The sequence below is a fragment of the Poromitra crassiceps genome, assembly GCF_964638095.1.
Source record: "Poromitra crassiceps genome assembly, chromosome: 5".
Lineage (NCBI taxonomy): Eukaryota > Metazoa > Chordata > Actinopteri > Beryciformes > Melamphaidae > Poromitra > Poromitra crassiceps.
Window position 1 is genome coordinate 62,406,712 of NC_139642.1, and position 27,832 is coordinate 62,434,543.

Below are 27,832 nucleotides of genomic sequence, written 5' to 3' on the forward strand. Positions count from 1 at the left end.
AATACTGTAACTCCTACTGTGATGTGCTATGGGCCCACCACCACCATTCTGTTGAAATCTCAAGGGAATGACCATGGATGTATTAAAGAAACTGGATAGGGTATAGGACACGCCCACCCATTCATTTGAACGTAAGCTGCTCATTGGTGCAGGAAGCATTTTGAAGGTTTTTTCCCCCCTGGTTTTACTTCCGTGACGTGTGGCCCAAGGTCATGTGACATGTCTGCTTGCGTTCATGAGCGAGCCCAGGTCATGTGACATGTCTGCTTGCGTTCACCAGCGAGCCCAGGTCATGTGACATGTCTGCTTGCGTTCACCAGCGAGCCCAGGCCATGTGACATGTCTGCTTGCGTTCACCAGCGAGCCCAGGTCATGTGACATGTCTGCTTGCGTTCACCAGCGAGCCCAGGTCATGTGACATGTCTGCTTGCGTTCACCAGCGAGCCCAGGTCATGTGACATGTCTGCTTGCGTTCACCAGCGAGCCCAGGTCATGTGACATGTCTGCTTGCGTTCACCAGCGAGCCCAGGTCATGTGACATGTCTGCTTGCGTTCACGAGCGAGCCCAGGCCCAGAGCCATAGAGAGAGAGAGAGGGAGCTCCAGAAAACACCTCTTGGTGGCTTCTAAAAAAAGGCCCATAATATAAAACGGGCATTTTTGATAAAGTCATTTTTGATTTTGAGTGATACCAGGAAAAATTGTCACTGAGTTTTACAGCTGCGGCTTTCCCCATGTCCTGTAAGTGCATGGGAAAAACTCTTTCTGAGCTGCAGGGCGTCACCTGATTTGCAATACCGAGCTTGGCCACCATGTTCAATTTGCTTCACGGCCCAGAGCTGTTCCCGGGGGGGGGCTTTGGTTATGACGTCATGACTCCAGCTTGAGAGGAAACTGAAGCTATGGACCGGAGGAAATACGCGGTGGGTGGTAGGTGACCTGCTGAGGGGTAGGGGGCGCTGTGTGGGGTTTGTGGCAGTGGGGGGTGTCACCCTGGGGTCAGAGGAGATGCGGTCCAGTCGACAGCGAGGGTGTCGGGGGTGAGTGCGTGCCCGGTGGTCACGTTGAGGGCCAGCAGGCCTTGGGTGTGAGTGGAGGGCTCCGTTGGGGAGATGATCTCCGCCATGGTGACGTAGGTGCCCGTGAGGAAGCCCACGAAGCCCAGAGAGGCGATGAGCAGGTCCTTCAGCAGCATGGACGGCCGCAGCGGCCGGTCGGAGAAGGTGATGAGCTCCACCAGCGGGGGGAAGATCAGGGCCAGGGCGCTGCTACTGACCGCCCCCACTAGAGAGATGACCAGGTCCAGACGAGGGATCAGCACAGCCCAGGAGACTGGAACACAGGACAGGAAGAGGAGGTTATACATTAGATAGATAGATAGATAGATAGATAGATAGATAGATAGATAGATAGATAGATAGATAGATAGATAGATAGATAGATAGATAGATAGATAGATAGATAGATAGATAGATAGATAGATAGATATATAGATAGATAGATAGATAGATAGATAGATAGATAGATAGATAGATAGATAGATAGATAGATAGATATATATATAGATAGATAGATAGATATATAGATAGATAGATAGATATATAGATATATAGATAGATAGATAGATATATAGATATATAGATATATAGATAGATAGATATATAGATAGATAGATAGATAGACAGATAGATAGATAGATATATAGATAGACAGATAGATAGATAGATAGATAGATATATAGATATATAGATAGATAGATAGACAGATAGATAGATAGATAGATAGATAGATAGATAGATAGATAGATAGATTCTGGTGTACAGTATCCTCCCTGCCTTAAGGCACGCGCAAACAGGTTCGCAAGCGCAAATAGGGGATATCGCCTGTACCAAGATAGGGCCCATTGTTAATTTGTGGGAAAAGTAGTTGTGGGAGTGAACAAGTGCCAGAGGGAAAGAAAAGACCCTGGATAGAAAGTAGGACTGCGCTTCTTGTCAGATTCATGCTGACAGGCAATAACTCACAGGCTTTGGAAGGCAACTGAGGCATCGTCCAGTCTTAAATAGATGACTGGGCAGCTGAAGCCATTGTTCTGCTGGTTTTTAGGCCTGATCTAATTCATCACCATGCTGACCCTTTACCATCACACAAGCCACTTAGGGGAGGAGAAACGAGGCATGGGACTGGGAGGAATAGTCTCTCATAGAAATAAGCTGGGAGCAGGGAAAGAAAGAAAGAAAGAAAGAAAGAAAGAAAGAAAGAAAGAAAGAAAGAAAGAAAGAAAGAAAGAAAGAAAGAAAGAAAGAAAGAAAGAAAGAAAGAAAGAAAGAAAGAAAGAGATGATGGACAGTGAGGAAATAAAGCCTTGGACATATAGGAAGCATCAGTGGAGGAGTGTGTTTTGATATGTTGTCACTAGTGCACGTTGCACGATGGAGATTTGATGTAGTCACAAACTGTTAAAGGCGGACAAATGAAAAAGGCAACTTGTGATGATCTTAGTATCTATAATCTTCTTCTTCTTCAGGTGCCTTGCATGTTGCACGCTTGGGCGGTCATGGCTTCCCACATCGAACGATCCCTCGCAGCGTCAGTGATGTCTCGTATGTTTAGGGCCGTTAGTTCTTTCACATCGTCCAGATACTTTCTTCTTTGTCTTCCTCTTCCACGTTTCCCAGGCAGACGGCTTTGTATTGTGAGGCATTCCATCTCTCCCTTCCTGATAACATGGCCCAGGAATTTAACTTTTCTCTCATTTAGTGTTTTCATGAAAGATCTTTCTGTGTGGGCGCGTTGGAGTACTGTCTCGTTGGTTACTCTATCTCTGTATGATATCTTCAACATTCGTCGGAGAAACCACATTTCTGCTGCTTCTAAGTTTCTATGTAGTTCTGGTGTTATAGTCCATGTTTCTGAAGGGTACAACAAGATTGACCAGAAGCAGCATTTTACTAACCTAAGCCTTGTTGTCATAGAGATGTGTCTGTTGGTGAGAAAGTTTTTCATTTTTTGAAATGTTGTTTTGGCAATGGCAATTCTTCTTTTTATTTCAGTTTTGCTTTTAGCATCCTGTGATATAAAGCCGCCAAGGTAATTAAAGCTGGTCTTTTGCTCAATCACTTGGTTACCGATGTACAGTTGGCAGTTGGGAGTAGATTGCTGTTTTGATACTACCATACATTTGGTTTTCTTACAGTTAATGGTTAAACCAAAATCGGCACTTGTTTGTGCTACTTTGTATAATAAGATGATGACTAAGATGATCACAAGTTGCCTTTTTAATTTGTATATAATATATAGATTCTATATACTTCCATGTTTATTCAATGAACTGTCTGGAAAAAACAAGAAATATTGACAACTAAAAAATAAAGAAGGGGAAAGGGGGAGAGGTGAGGGGGAAGATACCCACATGTCAGGCAGACGAGTAGAGCGCGCAGCAGCATCTCACAGGGAGACCTCCAGCTCTCCTGAAGCTGAGCCCGGAGTGGAGGGAGCAGGATCTCAGCTGGGACAAAGAACTGGATGGCAAAGCTAACAAAGATACCAAAAGAGTAGAGGATCTTCACCATCTGATTGCTCCTGCAGAGAGAGAGAGAGAGAGAGGCAGAGAGAGAGAGAGAGAGAGAGAGAGGCAGAGAGAGAGGCAGAGAGAGAGACATAGAGAGAGGCAGAGAGAGAGAGAGAGAGGCAGAGAGAGAGAGAGAGAGAGAGAGAGAGAGAGAGAGAGAGAGAGAGAGAGAGAGAGAGATGTTACGTTCCTATAAAGATTCTAACATGAGCGAATAAAGCCCCTTGGCCCAAAAACCCACTAATATCCACAAACCTGCGACCCTCGTGTTGGTAGGCAGGGAATACACTACCCGGATGCACACTCCATGAAATCTTAACATCACGAGCATTTTGAGACAAGGTTTGCTGCTTCGTTTGTTGAAACACATTTTTCTCCTCCAACATGCATCAGTAACGGCACGGTGGGTCAGTGGTTAGCGCTGTTGCCTCACAGCAAGAAGGTGCCGGGTTCGAACCCCGGTCCGTCCCAGGTTCTTTCTGTGAAAGGAGTTTGCATGTTCTCCCCGTGTTCATGTGGGGTTTCTCCGGGTCCTCCGGTTTCCTCCCACCATCAAAGACATGTATGTTAGGGTTAAGACTCCTATCAGTGCTCCTGACCAAGGCAATGGCAAAAAGAACTGGAGTTGGTCCCCGGGCACTGCACTGTGCCTGCCCACTGCTCCTAGTTCTATGAAGGTTCTTAGTAGAGGATGGGTCAAATGCAGAGGATGAATTTCCCCATGGGGATAAATAAAGGATCACTTAACTTAACTTAAGGCGGCGTTCACACACAACGCGCTCATTTGAGCTGCCAGTGTCTTTCTGCAATTCATTCCCTATGTAAAGACGCGCTAAACGAGCTCCTCTTTCAAGGAACGCACCTGGTGTTTAAACGCTCCGGGCATTTTTAAGATGAAAAAAGTTGAACATTTGGAGGAAAAGCGCGCTGCTCGTCTTTTCACTCATCCTACCTTTTCTCCTCCCAGAGGGATCCTCCACCTCCGCTGCTGCCAGAATTGGCAATAATATGGCTTTCTGTTGTCAGTGAACAACATCAAACAAACAAAACCAGAGAAGGGAGAAGGAACAGAGAGCCCGCAGCCGTGGAGAAACTGAACGGGAGTGCGATCTAAAAGTTTAAAAGCTGCTGCTGCTGCTGCTGCTGCTTTCCTGGGTAACAAAAAAAAAGTTTATAAGTGGTACTTTTGATGTAAAAATGCATAAGCCATGATATCAGGTGTTTTGCTTATAATGGCTTTCCACACATGGTTATTAAACATATTTTAACATGCTCACCAAGTGATGATTTGACTAATTTTGATGAAAAATTGATAAACTTCGATTACCCAACAGAAAAATGTATGGCCTTATGACAACGGGATAAATGTTGTGGGATATACTGTACAGCCTGTTAAACTTTTCGTTTTGATCTTAAATTTTTGGACCCTCATCTGGCGAATCTGGGTTATTGGACCATACTACCCTCAATTCCCTGCTAGATGATACTGCTAGTATGATACTATCATTATCATCTCGGAGGGGAATGGTGACAAATATATGCCCCACCATTGCCTTACTTACCATGCATTGTGAGGAAGGTTTAGGGTGATGCTTCCTTTGATGTCGTCACCAAAGTGGAGGTAGCCTAGTGTTGCCAAGGTAACGTAGAGGACGGTCACGATGCTCATCCCAATGTTAAGGGCCACGGGAAAGCGCTTGGGCTCCTTCATCTGGTTCTCCAGGGGAAGAACCTGAAAGAAACGCATGCACGCCACGCGCCCACACACAGCTTTTCAGATCTGTTTCATAGTCTCCATATCCTGCTACGTATCAAATCATGAAGTATGACATCATTACTGGGTCAAATCTACCATAGAGTGATTTAAATCTTCAAAACGAGAAACAGAGGACTGAACTCCTTTACAGCTGAGACCCATCGGATCCTTTTTTCCTTTTTAACCTTTATTTAAACAGGTGGAGTCTCACAGAGCACTGCTCTCTTTTTCAGGAGCGCCCTGTTCACATTCACACACACATTCACACCTGGAAGCTGACCAGTACAACCACAGTCTGATCTGCTGGCCACTGAATTTTTGTTCAAATATAATAATGTATGCAAAAAAAACATTGCAAAAATGAAATTTATTTAGTTTTTCACACTTTTTCCACATCAAAAGTTCATTTTTCAAGATTTCATTCGTAACAGTAATCTACAGTTTGCTGACGTCACATAGTACTATCACATTTCTACCCCATTTCAATCAATCATATCACGACATGACAGCTGTCAATCAATCTTCATTTCAGGAGAATTTTCTCCTCGAAATGAAGGAGAAAATGGCGCCTAGTGCCTGTAACCTGGCAGAATTTCTAGCACATAAACTAACTAATAACTTGGCCAATTGTATGTGACATACAAAATAAAGCAAACGGTAATGTCTAAGAATGCAAAGACATGTAACTGGCTCGTGAAAGTCGCATTCCAGGATTTACTGTGTAATTACATTGGTGTTTATGTCTAATTACATATGTAACTAGAACTACATATGAACATGAACTACACATGAACACCAATGTAAATACACAGTAATTGGTTTAATCCACATCGCAGCCACTTCTTGCTGTTTGTTTCTGGCGTGGTTTAATGCTAGTTTCTCCAGTTATTCCCTTGACAGCCTGCGGTTGTAGATATTTGAGACCTAGGAAAGGCTAGCGTAGCAGCCGCTGCCGCCTCGTTTTCCTCTGTAGGAAACCCATGAAGCGATAAATAATGCCGTTTCTTCTTTGAATATGAACACAAATGCACACTACATGCCTGAGTGCTTTCACACTGAGCCATTGTTATCGTAGCACGGCGAGTGAATGGACAATTGCTGCTAGCAGAGATAGTAGAAGTATCAACTTCCTGCGTGTCCCTGCATGGTTGTGAAATAGGTCTATCGGCAAAGCCTCCCTTTTAACTGTAAGTCCTATGTTGCGTTAGGAATGGGGTCGTGTGTTTTTGACGGCAAAAGATGTTGAGAGCACTCACTCACCACTCCAATGCCTTCAAAGGCAAAGATGGCAGTCCCGAAAAAGAAAGGGAACTTCCCCACAGGCGATGTGAGGGGGATGTCCTGGGCATGTCCAAAACCCTGTGAATGAGAGAGAGAGTAAGAAAAACAGTGAGAGAGGGAGAGAGAGAGAGAGAGAGAGAGAGAGAGAGAGAGAACAGTCATTTGGGGTCAGAGTCATTTGTCATTTAACCCATTGATACCTGATGCAGCATTTGTGTGTATATCCCTCATTTGTGTGTGTATCCCTTTAAGACCGCGAACCGCGGTTTGCGGTCTTAAAGGGATACACACACAAATGCTGCATCAGGTATCAATGGGTTAAAGCTGGTGGCAGATTCCCCAGGGGAACCCCCTCATAGTAATAACTTCAATAGAGCACAATCTCAGACTAGAAGATGGAAATTGAGTGTAACAAGTTGACTATTCAGTGTGATATCAGGCGAGAGCAGACCAGTACAGGACGGCTGGATGATCTGAAAAGATCTCGGGATCATGAAGGATGGAGAGAAGCAAGGAGATGGAAATAAAAAGAATATGAGTGCAGAGGGGGGGGTGAACCCCACCTTCATCAAATCCAAGCACTTTTCAAGGACCTTCCAGGCCCAATTCCTTCAAATTCAAGGACCCAACACGGCAGAGTTTCACTGAAACTATTCTCATTGTTGTCACAGTAATGAGCCTTGATCCGTGTCTGAAACAGTTTCAAGGTTCATTACTGTGACAACACTGAGGATGTTTACATTTTCCAAGCACTTAACCTGCATCAATCAACTTCAGTCACTGATGCGCGCACGTGACCGTCGCACGTTCTGCAGGCAGGTGGTGCGTGAAACAAGGACGGTGGGAGACACATGCAGACAGCGGGAAGGTAGCCCATTTATTAATGCCAAGTAAAAAAAATATCAAAAGAACTTCAATTTCTATTCTTGCAAAAAATATATATATATTCAAGCACTTTCAATGACCCGTGTCTATTATTTATCTATTTTCAAAATCTTTCAAGGCCTTGATTCTCTAATTCGTATGATGGAGAAACAGATGCAGACAGACTGGAAGAACAGAAGAATTAGTCTGAGCCCAGTACAGCCCAGGGTTAGGGTTAGTACAGTACAGTACAGTACAGCCCAGCCCAGAATGTCAGCATTGTGGATCTCTTGAATCCACAGAAATATGAAAGATGAACATTTCTGAACCAAAATATGTTGCAGATCATGTTTCTAATACGTGAATATTAATGTTATACACATCATAGAATCTATTGACGTGTATAACCTTAATATTCAAGTTCATTCTCATTGACGTACGTCGCTGGCGCCTAAGGGTGAAAAGGTGGGATTGGTGGGCTTGAAGCGTCCGCGTCTTACAAGCAAAGAGCGCATGTTCGACTCCCGAACATGACACGTCTGTTTTTACTTTCGGTATTAACCTTAACCAGTATTTGCAAGGGAATCTATTAATGTGGTCAGCTGTGTCACCACCTTACACTCAGGACGTACTGGAAGATGATGAGGACTTACAGTCAGGACGTACTGGAAGATGATGACCAGACTGATGGCCATGCACACGTTGGCCAGGAAAGCCAGCACAGCCATGTGCTTCAGGTCCTTCATAAACACCAACACCACAAGGACGGGCAGGAAGAAGAGCATATAAAGCCGCAGGTCCAAGTCCCACGGCTGGCCAGCAGCACTGGGCAGGGCTGGCAAGGCAGCAGCGGCCGATGTGTTGGCCAATGACTTGAAGGAGTCGCCATCCAGTGTGATGTTGCCTTGGTATCCCTCCACCACCTGTGAAAGACCCACAGAAGAAAAAGCACCCCGCCATGATTAGGGCCATGTCAAATCAGTGTTTTCCAAATTCCATTTTATTTCCCCCCAAATTCAGTTTTTCCATTTGAATTTGAATACTGTATAGGGCTTGTTATCATTATAATTATAATTTTTGCCTCGTCAACATTTTTACCCAAAGACGCAAGACCGACCCCCCTCTGAAAACACCCCAATCGAAAACAGAATTGTTTCTCTAGGCTTATTTTACAAATATGAAATAGGTTACTACAATAAGGCCTTTTCTTTTTTTCTTATATAAATTTCATCCAAAATGAAAAATTCTGCAATGTTCCATGTTTTACAGATTCCATTTTTATTTCCAAATTGCACGATTGCATCCGTGTTTTCTGCACTGCAGAAATCATGTGGAAGTGGTGCTCTCCCTCCCCCCTCATTGACCTTCAGCGAGGCACACGCCGTGTCCTCTCGGAGCGGAGATAGATGGCCTGATCCTTCCTGGGAGACATCTACCCTTCATGGCAAACGAGGAAGTAACTTCAGTTACTCTTGCTTAGTTTGGTTAATCTTTGTTAAATCTCGGTGTGTGGATTTAGTTTGAAAATGGCCGTTTCCTTTGGATTATTATTTCATCGTATGGTGAGTACACGAGTCACAACATGTACATGTGAGTGTTTATGGAGCTGTTGCAATGTGTATTTTGGGCGACTGAACCCGAGTAGGCAGCGGTACCGTTCACTACCATTGTAGCGCTAAGCTAAGTAGCAGCGAGCGACGGCTGTACTGCCCTTTGTAGGGAACGCACAGTGACGATAAAGGCATCCACATTCTCCATTTACTGTCGGCAATATGGCAAATAGGCAAATCTCCCAGAATGTTGGCATATCCCTTTAAGAGTGGTAAATCTGTATGGCATGATACCTATTTAAAGGACAAATAAGGACACTGAAGGCGTGTCGGCCAGTCAGCAACAATATTATCAATACTTTTGCAGTGCAAAAAAAGGTTTGGAACCCCTGCGATAAGGCACCCGCAGACACATTCTATTAAATAATGTACACTATAACGTGCTGGTACATACCCGGGTACCTAAGCTGTTCCTCATAACGTGCTGAAAGCTGGTACATACCCAGGTACCTAAGCTGTTCCTCATAACGTGCTGAAAGCTGGTACATACCCAGGTACCTAAGCTGTTCCTCATAACGAGCTGAAAGCTGGTACATACCCAGGTACCTAAGCTGTTCCTCATAACGAGCTGAAAGCTGGTACATACCCAGGTACCTAAGCTGTTCCTCATAACGTGCTGAAAGCTGGTACATACCCAGGTACCTAAGCTGTTCCTCATAACGTGCTTGGTGAGTGTATAATCCCATAAAGAGAATTACATACAGCAGCATGCTTCATAAGCAGCTACAGTGGGACTTATTGCATAGTTGCTATCGGTGTCCCAACTGACCTCCACTGCACATGTGGAAATTAGCTATGAAATATTTGGGGGGGGCGGAGTCTGGACTTCAGTCGCATTGCATTAGTAATTGTAAAATATCACTTTGCTTCACTGAATATGATTGGATAAAATGCATGAATAACGAAAACACACAAGGAGTGAGGGGTTGGGAGTGAGGAGTGAGGGGTTGGGAGTGAGGAGTGAGGGGTTGGGAGTGAGGGGTAAATGGTAAATGGACTGCATTTACAGTATATAGCTCTTTTATCCAAAGCGCTTTACAATGTGCCTACATTCACCCATTCACACACCGAGGGCAGAACAGCTGCCACACAGGGTGCTGGCACAGCCATCAGGGTTAATGTGGGGTTCAGTGTCTTGCCCAAGGACACTTCGACATGGGGACTGGAGGAGCCAGGGATCGAACCACCAACCTTCTGATTGGTGGACGACCAGCTCTACCTCCTGAGCCACAGCCGCCCCCTCACCCCTCAGGAGTGAGGAGTGAGGGCTGGGGGAGTTACAGAGGTGACCGACACAGAGCTGGCTTTCTTACTTCTGCAGGTTGTTTTCATGTAATGATGGTAAAAGTAGTATAATAGTTACGCAGACAGTCATATTGTAAAGTCACTTTTTTTTTATCTTTTCAAATGAAATGATATTATGTATAACATGTTGATAGTAACTTGCCCAACAACACTGTATACTATGTACAGTACATGGGAATAGGGCTGTGCCATGTGAGAAGGAGATCAGATCACTATCTGATATAAAGAGTTGTTGTTAAGCTCATTACAATGAGGGCAATGTGATGGGGACTGAGACTGAGCAGCAGTGCTGTGCTATCATATAGCACTAGCACCCTCTAGGGGCAGTGGTGCAGCATTGCACCCAAGAGTGTTTAAAGTGTGACAGAAAATGTTCTCAGTTTCAGTCACTCTACTTCACACACATGATGATTCCTACACATTTTCCATTTCAAAATTCCATACTTTCCATACTCAACATTTCTCGGTTTTCACACCATATTTGACATTGGAATACAGCTAGATGTTAATTATGTAAGGTTATAAAATCCATCTGTTAACATGTATGTTACATGCTGACTAGGCCTGCACAACATTGCGCACGCGCACACACGCACACACACACACACACACACACACACACACACACACACACACACACAGCATTCTACTACTGTCGGCAAGTACCTCATACAACCCCACATCGAAAAACCTGAACTATCCTTTTAAACGTTTATCTTCTCAGGTTTACAATGGTCTCAGTGGAACCAATTACCTTTAGATTTTTACAATAAGCTTCATTCTGAATTAGATCATCAACTCATTTCCGGGGTGGGAGCATGGAGACAATGTTTGAGACTTTGTTTAGAAATCACCTAAACCACTTGTTTGTTACAAATTAGTTGGAGTACCACAGCCCAGGAGTACCACAGCCCAGGAGTACCACAGCCCAGCGGTACCACAGCCCAGCGGACCAGGTTGGTTTTGATTGGTGGCAGCATTAAAGCAGAACAAAAGTTGTGATAAATGCACAGACTCAACCAGACACCCCAAGATCCACTCACTTCCTGTATCTGTGCCACGCCCACTTAGGCGACTGGTCAGCTAATGACGTTTCATACCATTGACAGACAGCCAATTCGCCTTTTTCACTTCCCACCAAATTCACCCATTTTGTGTCTAAAAAGGCAGGAAGTAACACAGCTGCAAGTAGAAGGGGGGGCACGGTGGCTCAGTGGTAGAGCTGTCGCCTCACAGTCAGAAGGTCCTGAGTTCGATTCTCGCCTGGGACACTGTGGGCGCTGTGGTTGTGTTCCCCCCCATATCTTCAGTGCCTACTGCCCAGGTGGGGTATCTCGTCGTAAGGGCCTTTCTGTCTGTGTGGAGTTTGCATGTTCTCCCCGTGCTCCCCCAGGGGGTTCCTCCGTATATAACCCCCCCACTAAAAACATGCAGAAGATCAGATCGTCATCCGACCAGTGACGACAACATCCGAAGTTGGTCCCCGGGCGCTGTACGAGAAAGCGACCACTGCTCCTGGCCTGCCCCCCGGAGGAAAGGACAAGCCAGGATGGGTTAAATGCAGAGGACAAATTTCACCGGCCACCGTCAGCATGAGTGTGTTTGTGGCCATGCATGTGTTGATGTGTGATCGTGTGACAATAAAAGACGGGCTTGTCCGTCTGAAATCGTTTTTTTAGAACATTCAAGTAAAAAAAGGCTAATCACAAGCTGATGACCACGCCCATTTAGGAGAGCGGAAGAGTAGCGTTTGTTATTATTGGTGAAGCCTGCAGTGGGGTGTCTCCCTCTAGAAAAGCTCTGTGTTATTATTGGTGAAGCCTGCAGTGGGGTGTCTCCCTCTAGAAAAGCTCTGTGTTATTATTGGTGAAGCCTGCAGTGGGGTGTCTCCCTCTAGAAAAGCTCTGTGTTATTATTGGTGAAGCCTGCAGTGGGGTGTCTCCCTCTAGAAAAGCTCTGTGTTATTATTGGTGAAGCCTGCAGTGGGGTGTCTCCCTCTAGAAAAGCTCTGTGTTATTATTGGTGAAGCCTGCAGTGGGGTGTCTCCCTCTAGAAAAGCTCTGTGTTATTATTGGTGAAGCCTGCAGTGGGGTGTCTCCCTCTAGAAAAGCTCTGTGTTATTATTGGTGAGCCTGCAGTGGGGTGTCTCCCTCTAGAAAAGCTCTGTGTTATTATTGGTGAAGCCTGCAGTGGGGTGTCTCCCTCTAGAAAAGCTCTGTGTTATTATTGGTGAAGCCTGCAGTGGGGTGTCTCCCTCTAGAAAAGCTCTGTGTTATTATTGGTGAAGCCTGCAGTGGGGTGTCTCCCTCTAGAAAAGCTCTGTGTTATTATTGGTGAAGCCTGCAGTGGGGTGTCTCCCTCTAGAAAAGCTCTGTGACTCAACCTACCTGTTTGATGTTCTCCGCCAGGAAGACAATGTATGTGCTGCAGAAGCCCAGCTGGGTCAGCACCAGGAAGAAGTTCACCAGGTGTCTGCAGAGGACAGAGATGGAAAAACACTTGGAACCAGGGTAGGAAATTAGCGGGGCCTCGGGGCTAAATGCCCCCCAAAACTCTAGAATTGCCCTTTGAATTGAGGTGATGGGGGCTTCAAGATTCAAGATGTTTTATTGTCACTCCGTAGTACAAGTATCACGTGTGAAATTCTTGTGCTGTAGACTCCGTTACAACATAGTGCAGAATAAGGTGCAGGAAAAACAAGAGCAACAACAAGTAATAAGGCAGTAAAGCAATAAAAGAAAAACGCCAAAGCAGTGGCATATTCACTGCACATATGTGCAAATAGCATAGTTCTTTCTTTCTCAGATAATTTAAACCTAGTTAGATTATTTTTATGTTACTAAACATAAAATGTGGTCATCAACTCGAGCAGCATCAAGTAAGTCAGAATAAAAGGGAAACTTCCAGTTAGAACCTTCCAAATAATGCTAGTTAAAATTAGGTAATGATCCGAAATACGCAGAAAATAGAACACAGACAAAATGGAGGAATATCTGCTGCCTTCGAAAAGTCGAAAAGAGTAGACTGTTCTGTTCTGTCTTTTTTTGATCTACCCAGGAATTATTTAGTGCTTTTTATTTTGAAGGTAAAATCGCCTCACTTCCGGTGTTCTGTCTATTTCTAGTGGCATTGAAGTAGCTTCAGAGGACTAAACTTTAAATGAATTATCCACATCTGAGTGAAGGAAATCAATTGATGGACTGGTCTTCTTCCAAGCTTTGTCTGGGCGGAGGCCCACAGTCTCAGACTTTGAAAAGCCCTGTTCTAGGGGGAGGAAGAGCTGGTATGCACGGAGGAGAAGTCGTTTAAACTCGTGTCTGGACAGAGCTAAATGATTCTAGTGAGGATGCTGATGGGCAACATGGCCGACAAGTTGAGTCAGGCAGTTTGTCTCGGGCCATAAAACATGAGTGAACTTTGAGCAGCTGCCTGTGTTGGAATGCAGAGTGAAGCCCTGGAGGAGGTGACATGAATCAAAGAGTATGGTGGATCCAGGTGCTGGACTCAGGACTTGGCCTCAGCCTCTATGTAGTACAATACTACACACTACACACCATGTCTTAGCCCAAAATGTAACATGTAAACTTATCTTCTGGAAAAGCGTAACAGGATAAGTCGAACAAAATGGCCCTGGATCTCATGTTAAATAATGTCCTGTGTTTCTTCTACACATCCAAAAGTTCACACATAATAATACATTATTAATGAGTGTATTAAATATCTGCAGCGATGCAAACGCAACAGAAACCATAAGTGACACAGAAGTAATGATGATGATATATAGTTTGCGCTGCATATCTGTAATGCTTTGAGGCTTTCTGCTCACTTCCTCAGAGCATTGTTCACAGTCTGCATATCTGTAATGCTTTGATGCTTTCTGCTCACTTCCTCAGAGCATTGTTCACAGTCTGTCATGATCTCAACACACTACAGAACAATGGAAGACACAATCGTACTCGCTAACAAAAAGTCATTTTATACAGTGAGGTCTCGCTACAATGAAATTGCAACTATGAGGACTAATATCATCACACATGAATACGATTGGGCTCATTGAATCCACAAGAGTCTCAGCTCTCCAGTCATATGCAATTCATGTCATTCCAAGACTGGTTAGGGACCCCAGTATGCAGAAATATTCAAATAGAATAGGTGAAAATAACACATTTATACTGCAGACAAAAAAAGCATTAAAAAGCATAAAGCATAAAGTGGGCCCTTTGAAAATGGCCATGCCAGTTTTTCATTCACCAAAATGTAGCCTACATTTGGAGCATTATTTAACCCCCTTCAGACAAGCTAGCATGGCATGGTTGGTTGGTACCAGTGGATGCCTTAAGTCTTCTACATTGTACATAATATTACTCTGTAAATACGCAAATTGGTATACATATTATTAATGGTATATTATATTTAACATATTAATAATTAATAATTTATTCACTAGAACTATAAATTATATTTATTATGCAAGGTATGAATGTATTTGTATATATATATATATATTTGTATATATGTGTGTATGAATATATATGGTTTATTGAGAATGTAAAAAGTGGAAGTCAATTGATTAAGAATGTGAACTGTGGACTGGGGGTAGGACTAAATAAGTACAGTGTACTTCATCCTACTCCTTTTCGGACCTCGTTGCTGTCACGTATTCTGATTATTATTGTTTTTTTGTTTTTGTTTTTTCGTTTTCTTTCTTTTTTTCACTTATAAATATATATATTTTGTAACATTGATACTACTTGTGTATATATATATATTACTATTTCTTTTTTTTAAAGTCCGAAATAAAGCTTTCATTCATTCATTCATTCATTCTAGTTTCATATGATGCCAGACAAGGCCACGTTCACACTACAGGCAAATCTGATTTGCTGCTAAAGTCATTAATCATCATTATCTTGATTGGTTTCCCAAATCTGATTTGGGAGTGTGTCCGCACTGCCACAAATCTGATTTGGGCAAGTGTTCAAGTCGGATCTCTGTGTCCAGACCTCCATATGTGGTTTGGGACAAGTGACACAAATCAGACTTGGAGCGTCCAGACTCATAAAAACCAATCTGGATAGACTCATTAATAGGTCATTAAAGTTCACAAATCAGATTTGGCCTCCAAGTCTAAACATGGCCTTAGAAATGAGCCGGCGAGAGCCTCTGAAAGACAATCCTATCGGCTGCGGAGGTGTCTTGCCAAGGTGGCACTTATCAGTCAAAGTGTAAAAGGGCAGGTGCCTGGGCACCAGCCAGGGTCTCTCTGTGCACGGAGCTGCTCAGTGGCCAGCAGATCACACTGTGGTTTGTAATGGTGACTTTCCAGGTATGAATTTGTGTGTGAATGTGAACAGGACACTGCTGAAAAAGAGAGCAGCGAGCACTCTCAGCCACTTTCACACAGAGATCGCGCAATATTGCCGTTCAGAAGGCCCCAAACGCCGGCAGTGTTGTCACAGAAATTGCTTTCACACGGAACCAAGCAGCTCTGCCATATTAACCCATTGATACCCGATGCAGCATTTGCGTGTATATCCCTCATTTGCGTGTGTATCCCTTTAAGGCCGCGAACCGCGTGGCGCGGTTCGCGGTCTTAAAGGGATACACACACAAATGCTGCATCAGGTATCAATGGGTTAATAAAATGATGCTGGTCACCAAGTCCGCTGAAAATAATCCCATCTCAGCACAATTTGGGTTGTAGCCAATTAAAATAGGCTCAAATAATATTTCCACCCAGTTCCTCCTATTAACCCATTGATACCTGATGCAGCATTTGTGTGTGTATCCCTTTAAGACCGTGAACCGATAATTTTGAGGTGAACTGAATAGCTATGCTATATATAACTGCATAGCTAACTGAATAGCATAAAGCAAACTGCGGATGGATTTCACGCTGTGTGCGCGCAATGGTGCGCACCTATTGCCACTGCGAGAGAGATTATTATTATATCCGAGGAGTCTATTTAACGACACAACAGGTGAGACAGACTGCAGATATGATATGCTTTGGTTATCTAATTTATGATAGTAGAACTTCAATCTGGAAGTGGTTTTCCCTCAGTTCTCCTGTCATTTTTTATGAATTAGCTTGGATTCCAGTCTTCCCGAGGCGTGCCCTTTCAGACAGATGTCGATTTCGGCGCTGATACTGCCCCCACTGGCTGATACTGATACTGCCTCCACTGGCGGAACGAAAGGCGTAAACAAATGATCCACCACTCCGCATTAGTTGGGCTATTGAGACTCCCCTGAATAAACAAAGGCAATTTTTTTGTAATTCATTTCCTGGGAAATTTCTACATTTACCTTACATGCTGTATTGGTATCTTTCCATGTGTTCATTTGAGGAGGGGCCAGCCTGCTGCTAAGCTCTCTTCCAATAAGAAGGTATTTGCACATAGGCTCTAGGTAGTGGGTTGGGTATTTCTCTTGCATAAAGATATTAGTCGTATCTACTGGAATCTTGCTCCATGTTTTTTCAAAGGGGTGCCAGCATTCTTTGCTGAGTTCCCAGAAACTTCCCACTCGAGTGAGAGGGGCTTCATTAGTACCGGTATCTGTGTTGCATCAGCGTCACATAGGCTAGCTACACTTAACGCTGTAGGACACGTGTCAAAACCAACAACATGCTCATTCAAGGAGGGGCCAGCATGCTGCTGAGCTCCGCCTCCAATGAGAAGGGCTTTGTTGGCATCCCAGGGGAATTGCAACATGATAGAGGTTCGGTTAGTGTCCTCTAGAGAGAGAGTGGCGTCAGCGGAGGACCAACATGCGAGACTCATTAGCCAATGAACAGCCAGGAATGGGTCTCGCGCTACTTTTGCATGCTAAAATAAAGCTGATAATGTACAATTTGATTCAAGGGGGAAAAAGCTTTCAGAGTACAACACAAACTGTCTATTTTGCTGCAACTCGACAGTGCTGCTTAATCCAGGACCTTACTTCCTGGAACTCTTGAGAGTAAAAAACTGGTCCATTGGAGTGAATGGAGATGTCGGAACTCTTCTATCTACACGGCTCTGGGTTCGGTACATTTACTCTTAAGGCCGTTAAACCAACAGCGACGCAAATATACAGCACGAAATTGCGAGGTGAATTTTGACCCACCCGTCAATCACAGCAAGAGATGTGCACACGTCGGAAGTGAATTCCTGAATAAATCGATCTTGGTTCGAAAAAATAAACGTCGCAATATCGCTCAGCGAAACTTCACCGTTTGTATGCACGGTTGCATTGACTGGATATAGCAGAGCCTTTTCCGCCAAATACAACTGTATCACCATTACTGCTACACAGTGGTCTCATCTCCTCTGATGTACAGATCCTTTCCAAAAAAATTGAATATCATGGAAATACCATGGATGACCGTGGGCTTCAGCAGATTGTCAAGCAAAGACAATTCAAAAATTTGGCGGAGATTCAGAGGGCGTGGACTGAGGCTGGAGTCAGTCATAACTGAACTGCTGATTTTCTTCACACTATTCTAATTTCTTGAAATACTGTTTTGGGGGTTTTCTGGAGCTGTAGGCCAAAATTATGAAAAATGAAACAATTAATGCTACACAGTGGTCCCATAGAGACACTGCAGAGCGCGTCATCATCATTCAGAAACCACAAACTGAAACAAACCCCCCCCCCCCCCCCCCCCATCCTGGCGTTCTCCTATGTCACGTGCATGGTCGCGTGTTGCACACAAAGATCATATATACGGAAGATGAACACTCCAACTTACTTCCTTGACAGCTAGATCCACATTTTTCTTCTCGCCAATTCTCAATGGCTTCCTTGTTTTGCTCGGGAGTACAAAAAAAATTTAATTGGTGATTTTTTACATTTGTTGTCTGCGCAGCCCCACCACACAACAGCTTTTAGCTATGTTTAATTCAAGGAATATGATGCTGGTGTGTGGAAATGAATGGAGAGCTTTCCCCCGTGATGGGCGTGGCCTATTTCATGCGGTGTCTCTATATCCTCTGATGTAAGTGTCTCTGACAAATACAACTGTATCACCATTACTGCTACACAGCATCTCCTCTGATGTAAGTGTCTCTGAATGAATTCTAGTTTGTCAACACATGTATCCTCAGCCAGCAACACGACCATGGGGGCTTCATTGGTGTCTTTAACAGCACTTCACTCATCCTGTCAAGTTCTGTTTTGTGTGTGTGTGTGTGTGTGAGTGAGTGTGTGTTTCCTGTGTGTGTGTGTGTGTGTGTGTGTGTGTGTGTGTGTGTGTGTGTGTGTGTGTGTGTGTGTGTGTGTGCGTGCGTCTGTGCGTGCGTGCGTTTTCCCCAGAAGGTTGCACTCAGTTATCTTTGCACCAATTAAGAGAGCAATTTTGGATCAGATGTTGGGTTAATTCATGAGGAGACGTCATAAAGGAAATGTGTTTGCACATTGAATGATTCAGAGGCATCACAATAAAGTCAAACTTCTGGAAACAAAGTGGCAATTAATAGATATCAGGTAACTGATAAAACTGAAGCATATATTATGTAACAGTATCATGATAAAACTGAAGCATATATTATGTAACAGTATCATGATAAAACTGAGCATATATTATGTAACAGTATCATGATAAAACTGAAGCATATATTATGTAACAGTATCATGATGAAGGTTTTGAAACTATCTCACCTGCCAAAGTTGGCCGTCTTTCTGAAGCACAGGTAGGAGCTGTGCTCCATGGCAAACGCCACAGTGTCGCTGTAGCTCATGGCAGGTCTCTTCAACCTGGGAGGACATGGAGAGAACCAGTTCGATCAAACAAAGACAGCAAATAACATGTCTAAAGCTTAATTTATACTTATTAGAAAGTATAAACGCTATAAGCAGACAGCCAAGAGAAGAGAGGGAATGGAATGCACAGTGAAACCACCTCGGAGGCAAGATGTAACGTACTTGGCTGCAGCCGCATATAAACGACACACAACCAGACAACTCACCTCCTCTCTCTCTGGGAAGTTGGTCACGACGTTCTTTGTGATTTTCACGAAGTCATACATCAAGGACAGGCTGATAAAAATAGCGGGGACACGTTCATTCATTTCAATTGAGCCAAAACCAAAACAAGGAAGTCAAGCGCGTGGCGTCTATATAGCCAATCAGACTTGCGCGACACTATGTGACGTAGTCAGCGACACTAGACATTTCACCAGGTAGCAGACACTGCTGCTCGTCGACACTTGAAAGTGTCGACTCAAGTCCTCATTTCTGTCGGTGACCGTTTCAAAAGTGTCGGCAGACGAAGCATCAATTGGGCTTAAGAGTTACATTTAGACCAGATGAGTGCAAGACAAAAACAAGTTAGGGGAGGCTGAGACACATGGTCACATGGTCACAGCTGTTAGGGGAGGCTCAGAGACACATGGTCACATGGTCACAGCTGGAACGGAGGAAGAAAAGCTGGCAACAAAAGCAGGTAGGAGAGGTCGACATTAGGGCTGGGCGATAATTCAATATGATCCTTAATTAGTTTTGTTAATTTGTCCTTTACGAAATTCTTTTAGCATCTGTGGCAACAGTCAGACAAATAAAATACAAATACAACTACAGAAAAGACATTATAATTAAGACAGACATTTGACCACAACGTGCTTCACATCAACATCCCATCAGTGACAAATGTTATCGTCTTTCGTGGAATCATGGTGACATAATCGTGATGACGATATGAAGTTATTTTAATATGGTGACACACATTTCTGCTGTCTAAATTGATGACAAGCAAATTGTACTTAAAAACTCATAAAATGTGGTATGGTAGGAATATTCTTTAATATTTCTGTTTTGTTTGACATCACACCACAAATCACAAATAAAATATTTACCCCCCCCCCCCCTCTAACCAATGGATTCCCAGATTGATCCTTTGCATACTTGTATTTATGTGGACATAAATACTTTTTTTTAAGAAATGCACTGTATTACTTTTTCAAATCCACAGTGTTGTGTTTTTCACTAGGTACAAAATTTGATTGTCATAGAAATGTGTTTTTATACAGATCATATCGACAGTAAATATCGGTTATCGGTCATAACAGCAATGTTAATATTGTTTATCGTATTGGCCAAAATGTTCATATCGGTGCATCCTTAGTGTGTGTGTGTGTGTGTGTGTGTGTGTACCTTTCACAAAGGTGATGGCTGCAGTGAACCAGGATGTGCATACAGTGCACACAGACCACACCCATCAGCACCAGGCATATGGGCCCCGCCTGCACACACAAACAAATGCAATTTCTTCTCCAACACTAAAGTAAGCACGTAACAGGATGTGAGCTGCCAGAACTGCAAGATCTGTACAACCAGCGGTGCCTCAGGAGGTCCATGAAGATCATCAAAGACACAAACCACCCCCACAACTGTCTGTTCTCCCTGCTACCCTCAGGGAGAAGATACAGGGTCCCAAGAGCACGCACAAATCGCTTGAGGGACAGTTTCTTCTCACAGGCCACGAGACTCCTTAACATATACAAATAGTGTAGTAGCCGTACTGTACCAAACTGTAGATGCTACCATTATGTATGACTAATGTTCAATAGTATGTTTAATTAGGTATACGCTATTTGCACCTAACAGAATGTTATTATGTTTAATTATGTTTAAAGTATGTTCATGCCATTTGCACTATGGGCAGTGAATACGCCACTGTCTGTGGCGTGTCTTACTGCTCTATTGCTCGTTGCCTCTTGTTTTTTATTTATATATGTTTTATTTTTTGCACTATGTTGTAACGGAGCCTACAGCACAAGAATTTCACACGTGATACTTGTACTACGGAGTGACAATAAAAATCTTGAATCTTGAATCTTGAAGTGCACACTGGCATGTGGGCTGAGGCAACCACATACAAAATGAACCCAGCACTGACGAGCTGGCAAACTTAAACAAACTGTTTAACAAGCTCAAAAATGGCTACATATTATTCAGCAATGACTTGTGGGCTCTCAAGGGCTTTCTGTACACTCTTCTTTGTGACAGTGTAATGGGCCACTGAAATGTGACAAACTGGAATGACTAGTTTAACATCTTCTCCAGGACAGACCAGTGTCTCCTGTTACGAGGCCTGACCTGGCAGTCATCTCCTAACATCTTCTCCAGGAGAGACCAGTGTCTCCTGTTACAAGTGTCATTCTTTTTCTCTGTTTTGCTTTTATAAAGTACATTGTGTAATACTAAGGTTTTGATATTTGAAGGACCCCAGTGGAAATAAGCAGGCTTCTAGTTTGCAACTTTAAGCTGCTTTACTGGGCTATCCTTGGAACATTTTATTCTTCAATTTACATAATGTGTACTTTTTTTTAACTATTAATGTAAATTTGTAATTTGTAATTGTATTTTTGATCCGAAATAAACCAAACCAAACCAAGGCCTGGTCTGGCATAACATCTTCTCCAGGAGAGACCGGTGTCTCCTGTACAAGGACTAGACATAAGCAGGGCTGTCACTGGCAACCATTCTGAAAAATTGTCAAGCAATTATTGGCCTTTGGTTGCAATCAGTGGCAACCACTTTCTAACATATAAAAAATAAGGACAGCAAATGAATTGTCTTTATGCAACATGTGTTTTTCTGAATATCGTATTAAGATCAAAGACCTCATGCTTAATTATTAGAAGTATGTTTCCTTTCTCTTCCGTATTTTGAAAGTAGCCAATGATTTGATCAATATTCATCCAGACCAGCATTCCCTTCTCATAAATAAACAAACAGCTGCTTCACATGACGTAAACAGAGGAATATATTTGATGACTGCTTGTAATGTCTGATAATAAAAGACAGATAATATTTATACATGATTACATATTCACTGTAATCTATCAGAGCAAGTGTCCAAATACCCAACAGCTAATGTGTATCACTATACTGTAAAATAAAAAATAAAAGATCCACAATGCACTGCAAACTGTAGTGAACAGACGATGTATCTACAATTTCTCCTGCATAGCACAATACAATGCAATGTGATCACATCATACCAAAGAAGGAAAGCCGAGACCAGCAGAACAGCTACAGGAATCATCACTGTAAACTGCATGATGCACCTCAACAATGTTTTTAACTGTGTGTGTTCTTGGTTTGTGGCTGTTATGGATTCATTCAAGCAACACGGGCGGTCCACCCATTTTGGATGGAGTTTGAGATGACACTTACGATGATGCCTGCATTGCGCACTGCCAGAGGTAGGCCCAGCAGTCCTGTACCGATGTTCCCCTTCAACAGATGGATCAGAGCTTGACTGAACCTGCACAACAAAGAGAAACGTTGTCATCACATCAATTGTCAGTCATACTATTTGGTCGTGGAAAAATGTGGTGAAATTGTAGACTTAGACTAAAATTGTTCCAATAAGTGCCATTTCACTACATTTATGAACACAAAGACTTTCACAAAATCAAAGATTGTGAAATGTAACCATGTACTACTGTAGGTGTTTATTCATGATGTAAGCATGTACTGTTATTCATGACATAAGTTAAAATAAACAATGGAATTAAGCAAACTAAGTAAATAATATTTACTTTCATATTATATTTCATATAAAATATATATTTATATTTATATAATATTATATTTAATATAAACAGCGAAGGGTGAGTTTGTGATCATGGAACAAAGAGCAGTGGCAGCCACGACCACAATCCTATCCTATCGGAATCTGAAAAAATATATATATATAATAAAAATTGCAATTCCAGCGCGGGCCGCACAGGGGGGCTGGCCGTAATTTGCCCATGTATAATAGTATCCTTCTTTGCCTTGTATATTTTCTTAATTTTGTCTGCTTTTTGCAAGGTATATTTAAAAAAAAAATCTTTAATTGGCCAAATCTTTACCTATACTGTATATTCAAGAAAAATATTGGTATCGGCATAATATCGGTATCGGCAGATATCCAAATTCAGATATCGGAATCGGATCGGAAGTGAAAAAATGTGGATCGGTGCATCCCTAACTACACACATCACATCAATATCCTATTTACTGTGCTGTGGCTTTGCAATGATGAAAACATAGATCTCTCCCTACATATAGTGTGTAGTCTGCAATGCATACAGGTCACTATGGTAGAATACTGCTTGCTTAAATACAATGGCCCATCTATACCAAAATCACTTCCAGGGGAGAACTCAAGTACAAACCTTTGCTTTGTAGGCATAAACAAAAGTAAAAGGGGAATTTCCTAACTTTGATTGGAATGATGTTCAGCCAAGACAATACTATAAGGCCTAAAGCAAGAGTTGACTTCTACAGTTAATAATACAGTTTGACAACTCCCCCAAAATGTAAAATGTAAAATAGTAGCCGGCCAGACAGAGGCCAGTAGGCAGCTATTTAGCCTGCAACTGGCACTTGGGGAACCCCCTGGAAGATACAACACATCTACAAAAAAGTAGGGGTGTAACGATACGTTTTATCAACAATACGGTACGTATCGATGCGTGGTTCGGTTGTGATCTGGTTGTGATACACGATATCGGCTCGTTTAGAGCGATACAATACGTAGGAATACAAATTGATTCATCGATTCATTGTTACACCCTTACAAAAAATCCCAGCAGAGATTATTCTTTCTCCGTCAGCTAAAGAAATTCAGAGTGAGGAGACAACATCTCCAGGTCCGTTTCTCCTCAGTCATCACAAAGCCTCCTCAGCTCATCCACAACAGTCTGCTACAGCAGTTTGGACTCCAAATCAACCAAAATCATCGGTCACTCCACCACCACAAACGCAATGTGAAAAGACCCCACTCACCCAGCAGCACACCGTGTTTTCAGATGTTGCCCTCCGGGGGATGCGCTACAGTTCACTGCCCCTCAAAAGCATTTCTTCCTATACGATTATACGTGTGAACTCTGAACTCCCTCTGACAATCTCACTATGTATTTGCTGTGTATGATATTTCATAATGCATTCATCATCGTTGTGACAAGGACATGTTGTGCAATCTATAAGTGCTGTTTACTGTATGTGTCTGTGATGTGCGATATGTAGCACTGCTGTTCTATGTTACGTAACGTACTGAAAACACATTCCAGCTGCTGTGTGCTCATTAAAGTCTCTCATCTAATCTCATTGCTGCACTTATTATCAGCAACAGCTCTCATACACTTCTGCCTCTTTAGTGAGAATAATCTCACTATGCCTGCAAGTCATTCTGTTCAAATTGCTCTCCTGAATATCAGCTCTCTGGCAAACAACTCTTTCATATGTCAAGATTTGATTATGGTCAAACAACCTAGATTTTCTTTTTATGACCACAGAGTCCTCTAGGAAGATTTTGTTCCCCTCATCGGAGCCACACTCCCAATTTGTCTTATTTTAACCTGCGAAGGCCAGTGAAAGCCGTGATTCACCCATTCATACTTTCTACTCAAATCATCTAATTTGAGCTGTTTAACATACCTTCAATCTTGCTGACATTCAATGCTGGGTGACACAAAACATTCTTCAATGACGTACTGACAATTCAGAGATTGTCCTATTTGGCCATCCAAATAAAATGAGCCTTTTAAATACCACAAAGAGATAACTGAGCATGCATTCATTGACATGAGCGCATGGAGCAATGGAAGGGTGCCCCCTGGGCCACTGGGCAGAACATGACAAGCCTGTAGGACTGAGTGTTTTGTGCCGATGGTGGTGGGTGAGCATGAGGCTGGCTGGGTGGAGGTGGCTGGCTGGCTGGGTGGGTGGGGGTGGCTGGCTTGGGTTGTGGCTGGGCGTGGTGCTGTGTGTGTGTGTATGAGCCGTACGTGATCCCTTGGTGGGTGTCCAGCTCATACTGCTGGCCAGGCAGTAGATCCTGGTCATGGTCCTCGTCAGAGTTCTCCTCGGAGACGTGGCCTGGGCTCTCAATGAGTGGGGTCATCACCTCCATATCTAACAAGGGTCAGCACAAAGTCACCGGTTAGAGAGATGACCTCTCACACTATGGAGTATCCTCTTAGATCCAGAGGAGCATCCCTGCTCCAGAGGAGGAAAACAGCCCAACACCTGATCAACTGTTGGGCACAATAACAAATTAATAACTAATAATAACAAGCAGGGATATAGGAGATTTGTGCCCCCCCCCCCCCCCTCCCCCCCCAGACTGTTTTTGAATACTGAACTGAGAGATCTGATTTTATGAAATTGGCAAATATAATTTGTTCAACCTTTCAATTAAAAAATGCATTTGTATTTGCACCCCCCCCCCCCCCCCCCCCCAAAAAAAACAAAACAAAAAAGATTCCATAATCCACTGGAAACTGGAAACTGGAAAGCAACGTTACAAACTGTACACCACTACAGACCACTAGACCACTAGAGACCCATAAAGACCACTGGGAGGTTATGTAGCAGTGTTGATCAAACAACACAACAGACTCAAAATAATGTTATAATAATGTTACTTTGTAAACAATTTGGGAATCCATCGATTCATAATAATAATATATAGATTTTATTTTTTATTTTTTTACCTCTGGGGCCAAACTTCAATACCTGAACAACCGGAACTCAGTGCTGCTAATATTACCACCAACGGCTATATCCAGACTCTGGTTCTTCCTGCGTTTACAGTCCGAGCAGCAATAGCACTACAAAAGCGACGTGGAGCTAACAGACAGGTTTGACAACATACTTTTTCCATGTTGCTAGGGGCGCTATTAGACTTTCTTTGACCATGCAAATGGTTTTGAGAGATGACTTTGAGACCAGAGTCTCTTCTAGAACTAAGGATAAAAGTCTCCCAGTCATTTGAAGGCTGTTTACACCCCTGGAGCCAGATGCATAGAAGTAGATGGCAAACGTAACAGCACTGCATGGTTCCACCTATAACAGCCTTTTGATTGATCAAACAAGCAGGTTTCATTTATGATCCAATGTACATGTTATTCTTATCCCTGCATTATTTTGGGTGATAATATGAAACCTATTTACTCGTGCTAGAATAAAAGCCATGCTTGTAAAATAATAAAAAAGAAAGAAAGAAAGAAAGACAAAAATCATGTTAATGCTTACATTTATAAGGTTAGCATAAACATCTAGACTTCATAGGCTACAATGGTGTATTGAAAGGAATAAGCCAATGTCGCCTCGTTGACATTATCCTTCTCTGATGGCATGTTTTTCTTTTTTTTTAATAAACACCAATTTCTCTGTGACAAGTGCCGTATTTATTTATATGTGTTTTGTGCATATGCATCAATTATATAAATTATACATCTGGTGCCTGGTGAGGGTTTTCTTTACCCCCCCCCCCCCTACACACACACACACACACACACACACACACACACACACACACACACACACACACACACACACACACACACACACACACACACACACACACAAATATCCTAAATCCTAATCCATGAATCAAGCTATATTTCATTGTGCAATTCCAGTCACCTTCCATTTCAGTTAGCCAGTCCTGGTGAATATTTGCAAGTTTGCTCCAAGTGTGACTATTGACGCTGACCTCCAAAAGCTATGATTTGCATTGACAGATGCCAGAAGAGACCACTTACTATAAGAGATTTAATGGTTGCTCTGAAGCGATCATCATTTACACCCACCCTGTTCAATTAACTTCTGCAGAACTATGCTGAGATTTAAACTTTGAAAATTAATTTGGGTTTGAATAGATAGCGTTTCAATGAACACAGATATGTGGCCAGTTTACAGGATCATAATACACTTCACTGTCAATTGAGATGCATAATCTATGGTCCTCGAGTTCAAAGATGCTTTGTGAAGATGGACGCCTCCGAACTGCCCTATATTTGAACTGTCTACTTTGTGTCAGTGTCAGGAGGAGCAGAACCACTTGGCTACACCAGGGATACAAAAAATACATCTAAATGACCATTGTTGTTATTGTTTCTTTTTTACATTGCCCTACTCTTGTAATACATTACAAACATTGTCTTGCAACCATTCCTCTACTACAGTCTGTTTTCAAAATGACTATAACGTTAACCTTAGATGTGACAGAAACATTCCTCTAGCCTACTACAGTCTGTTTTCAAAATGACTATAACGTTAGCCTTAGATGTGACAGAAATTACCTAATTGTTGTCGAAATGTCCCCATCCTTCTGATCTCCAAGCATCAGTCCTCCTCCCAGCTTGACCTCCTCGTCCACAGGACGATCTGTTAGACACAATCATACATGCAAGTTATTCATATTTCCAGGCAATCAGCATTGAGCTCGATCATGTCCTGTGTTGGTGTCACTGCGTTTCAGTCCGTTATGGAGACACAGTGTGCTAACTCGACCAGTTTAAAGGTTCATGTTAACTCTCCACACTTCATATTATGTTAGAGGAATGTTACCAGAGAGGCTTGACGTCCTACCAAAAAAGTTGGATATCGCTGGTGATTTCTTGGATATTGCGGTAAGGTGCGGCGGTGCTGTGCTTAACAAAGGACGCCAGTGATGTTAGTG

At 42.9% G+C, this 27,832-nt stretch overlaps 1 protein-coding gene across 1 annotated transcript; it reads right to left on the bottom strand.

Moving 5' to 3' along the window:
- Window positions 1-987: 987 nt before the first annotated feature.
- On the bottom strand, window positions 988-27,537 carry slc36a4 (solute carrier family 36 member 4; the record flags this gene model as incomplete). The annotated part of the gene is made up of 11 exons (XM_083636842.1): window positions 27,453-27,537; window positions 25,152-25,278; window positions 22,549-22,639; window positions 20,521-20,609; window positions 19,030-19,125; window positions 12,774-12,858; window positions 8,125-8,394; window positions 6,587-6,685; window positions 5,133-5,302; window positions 3,412-3,581; window positions 988-1,331 (listed from the first exon to the last, which is right to left on the bottom strand). Exons 1-11 carry the CDS (start codon window positions 27,475-27,477, stop codon window positions 988-990), a joined length of 1,566 nt encoding a protein of 521 aa, XP_083492968.1. The 5' UTR covers window positions 27,478-27,537.
- Between the last annotated feature and the right edge of the window lie 295 nt (window positions 27,538-27,832).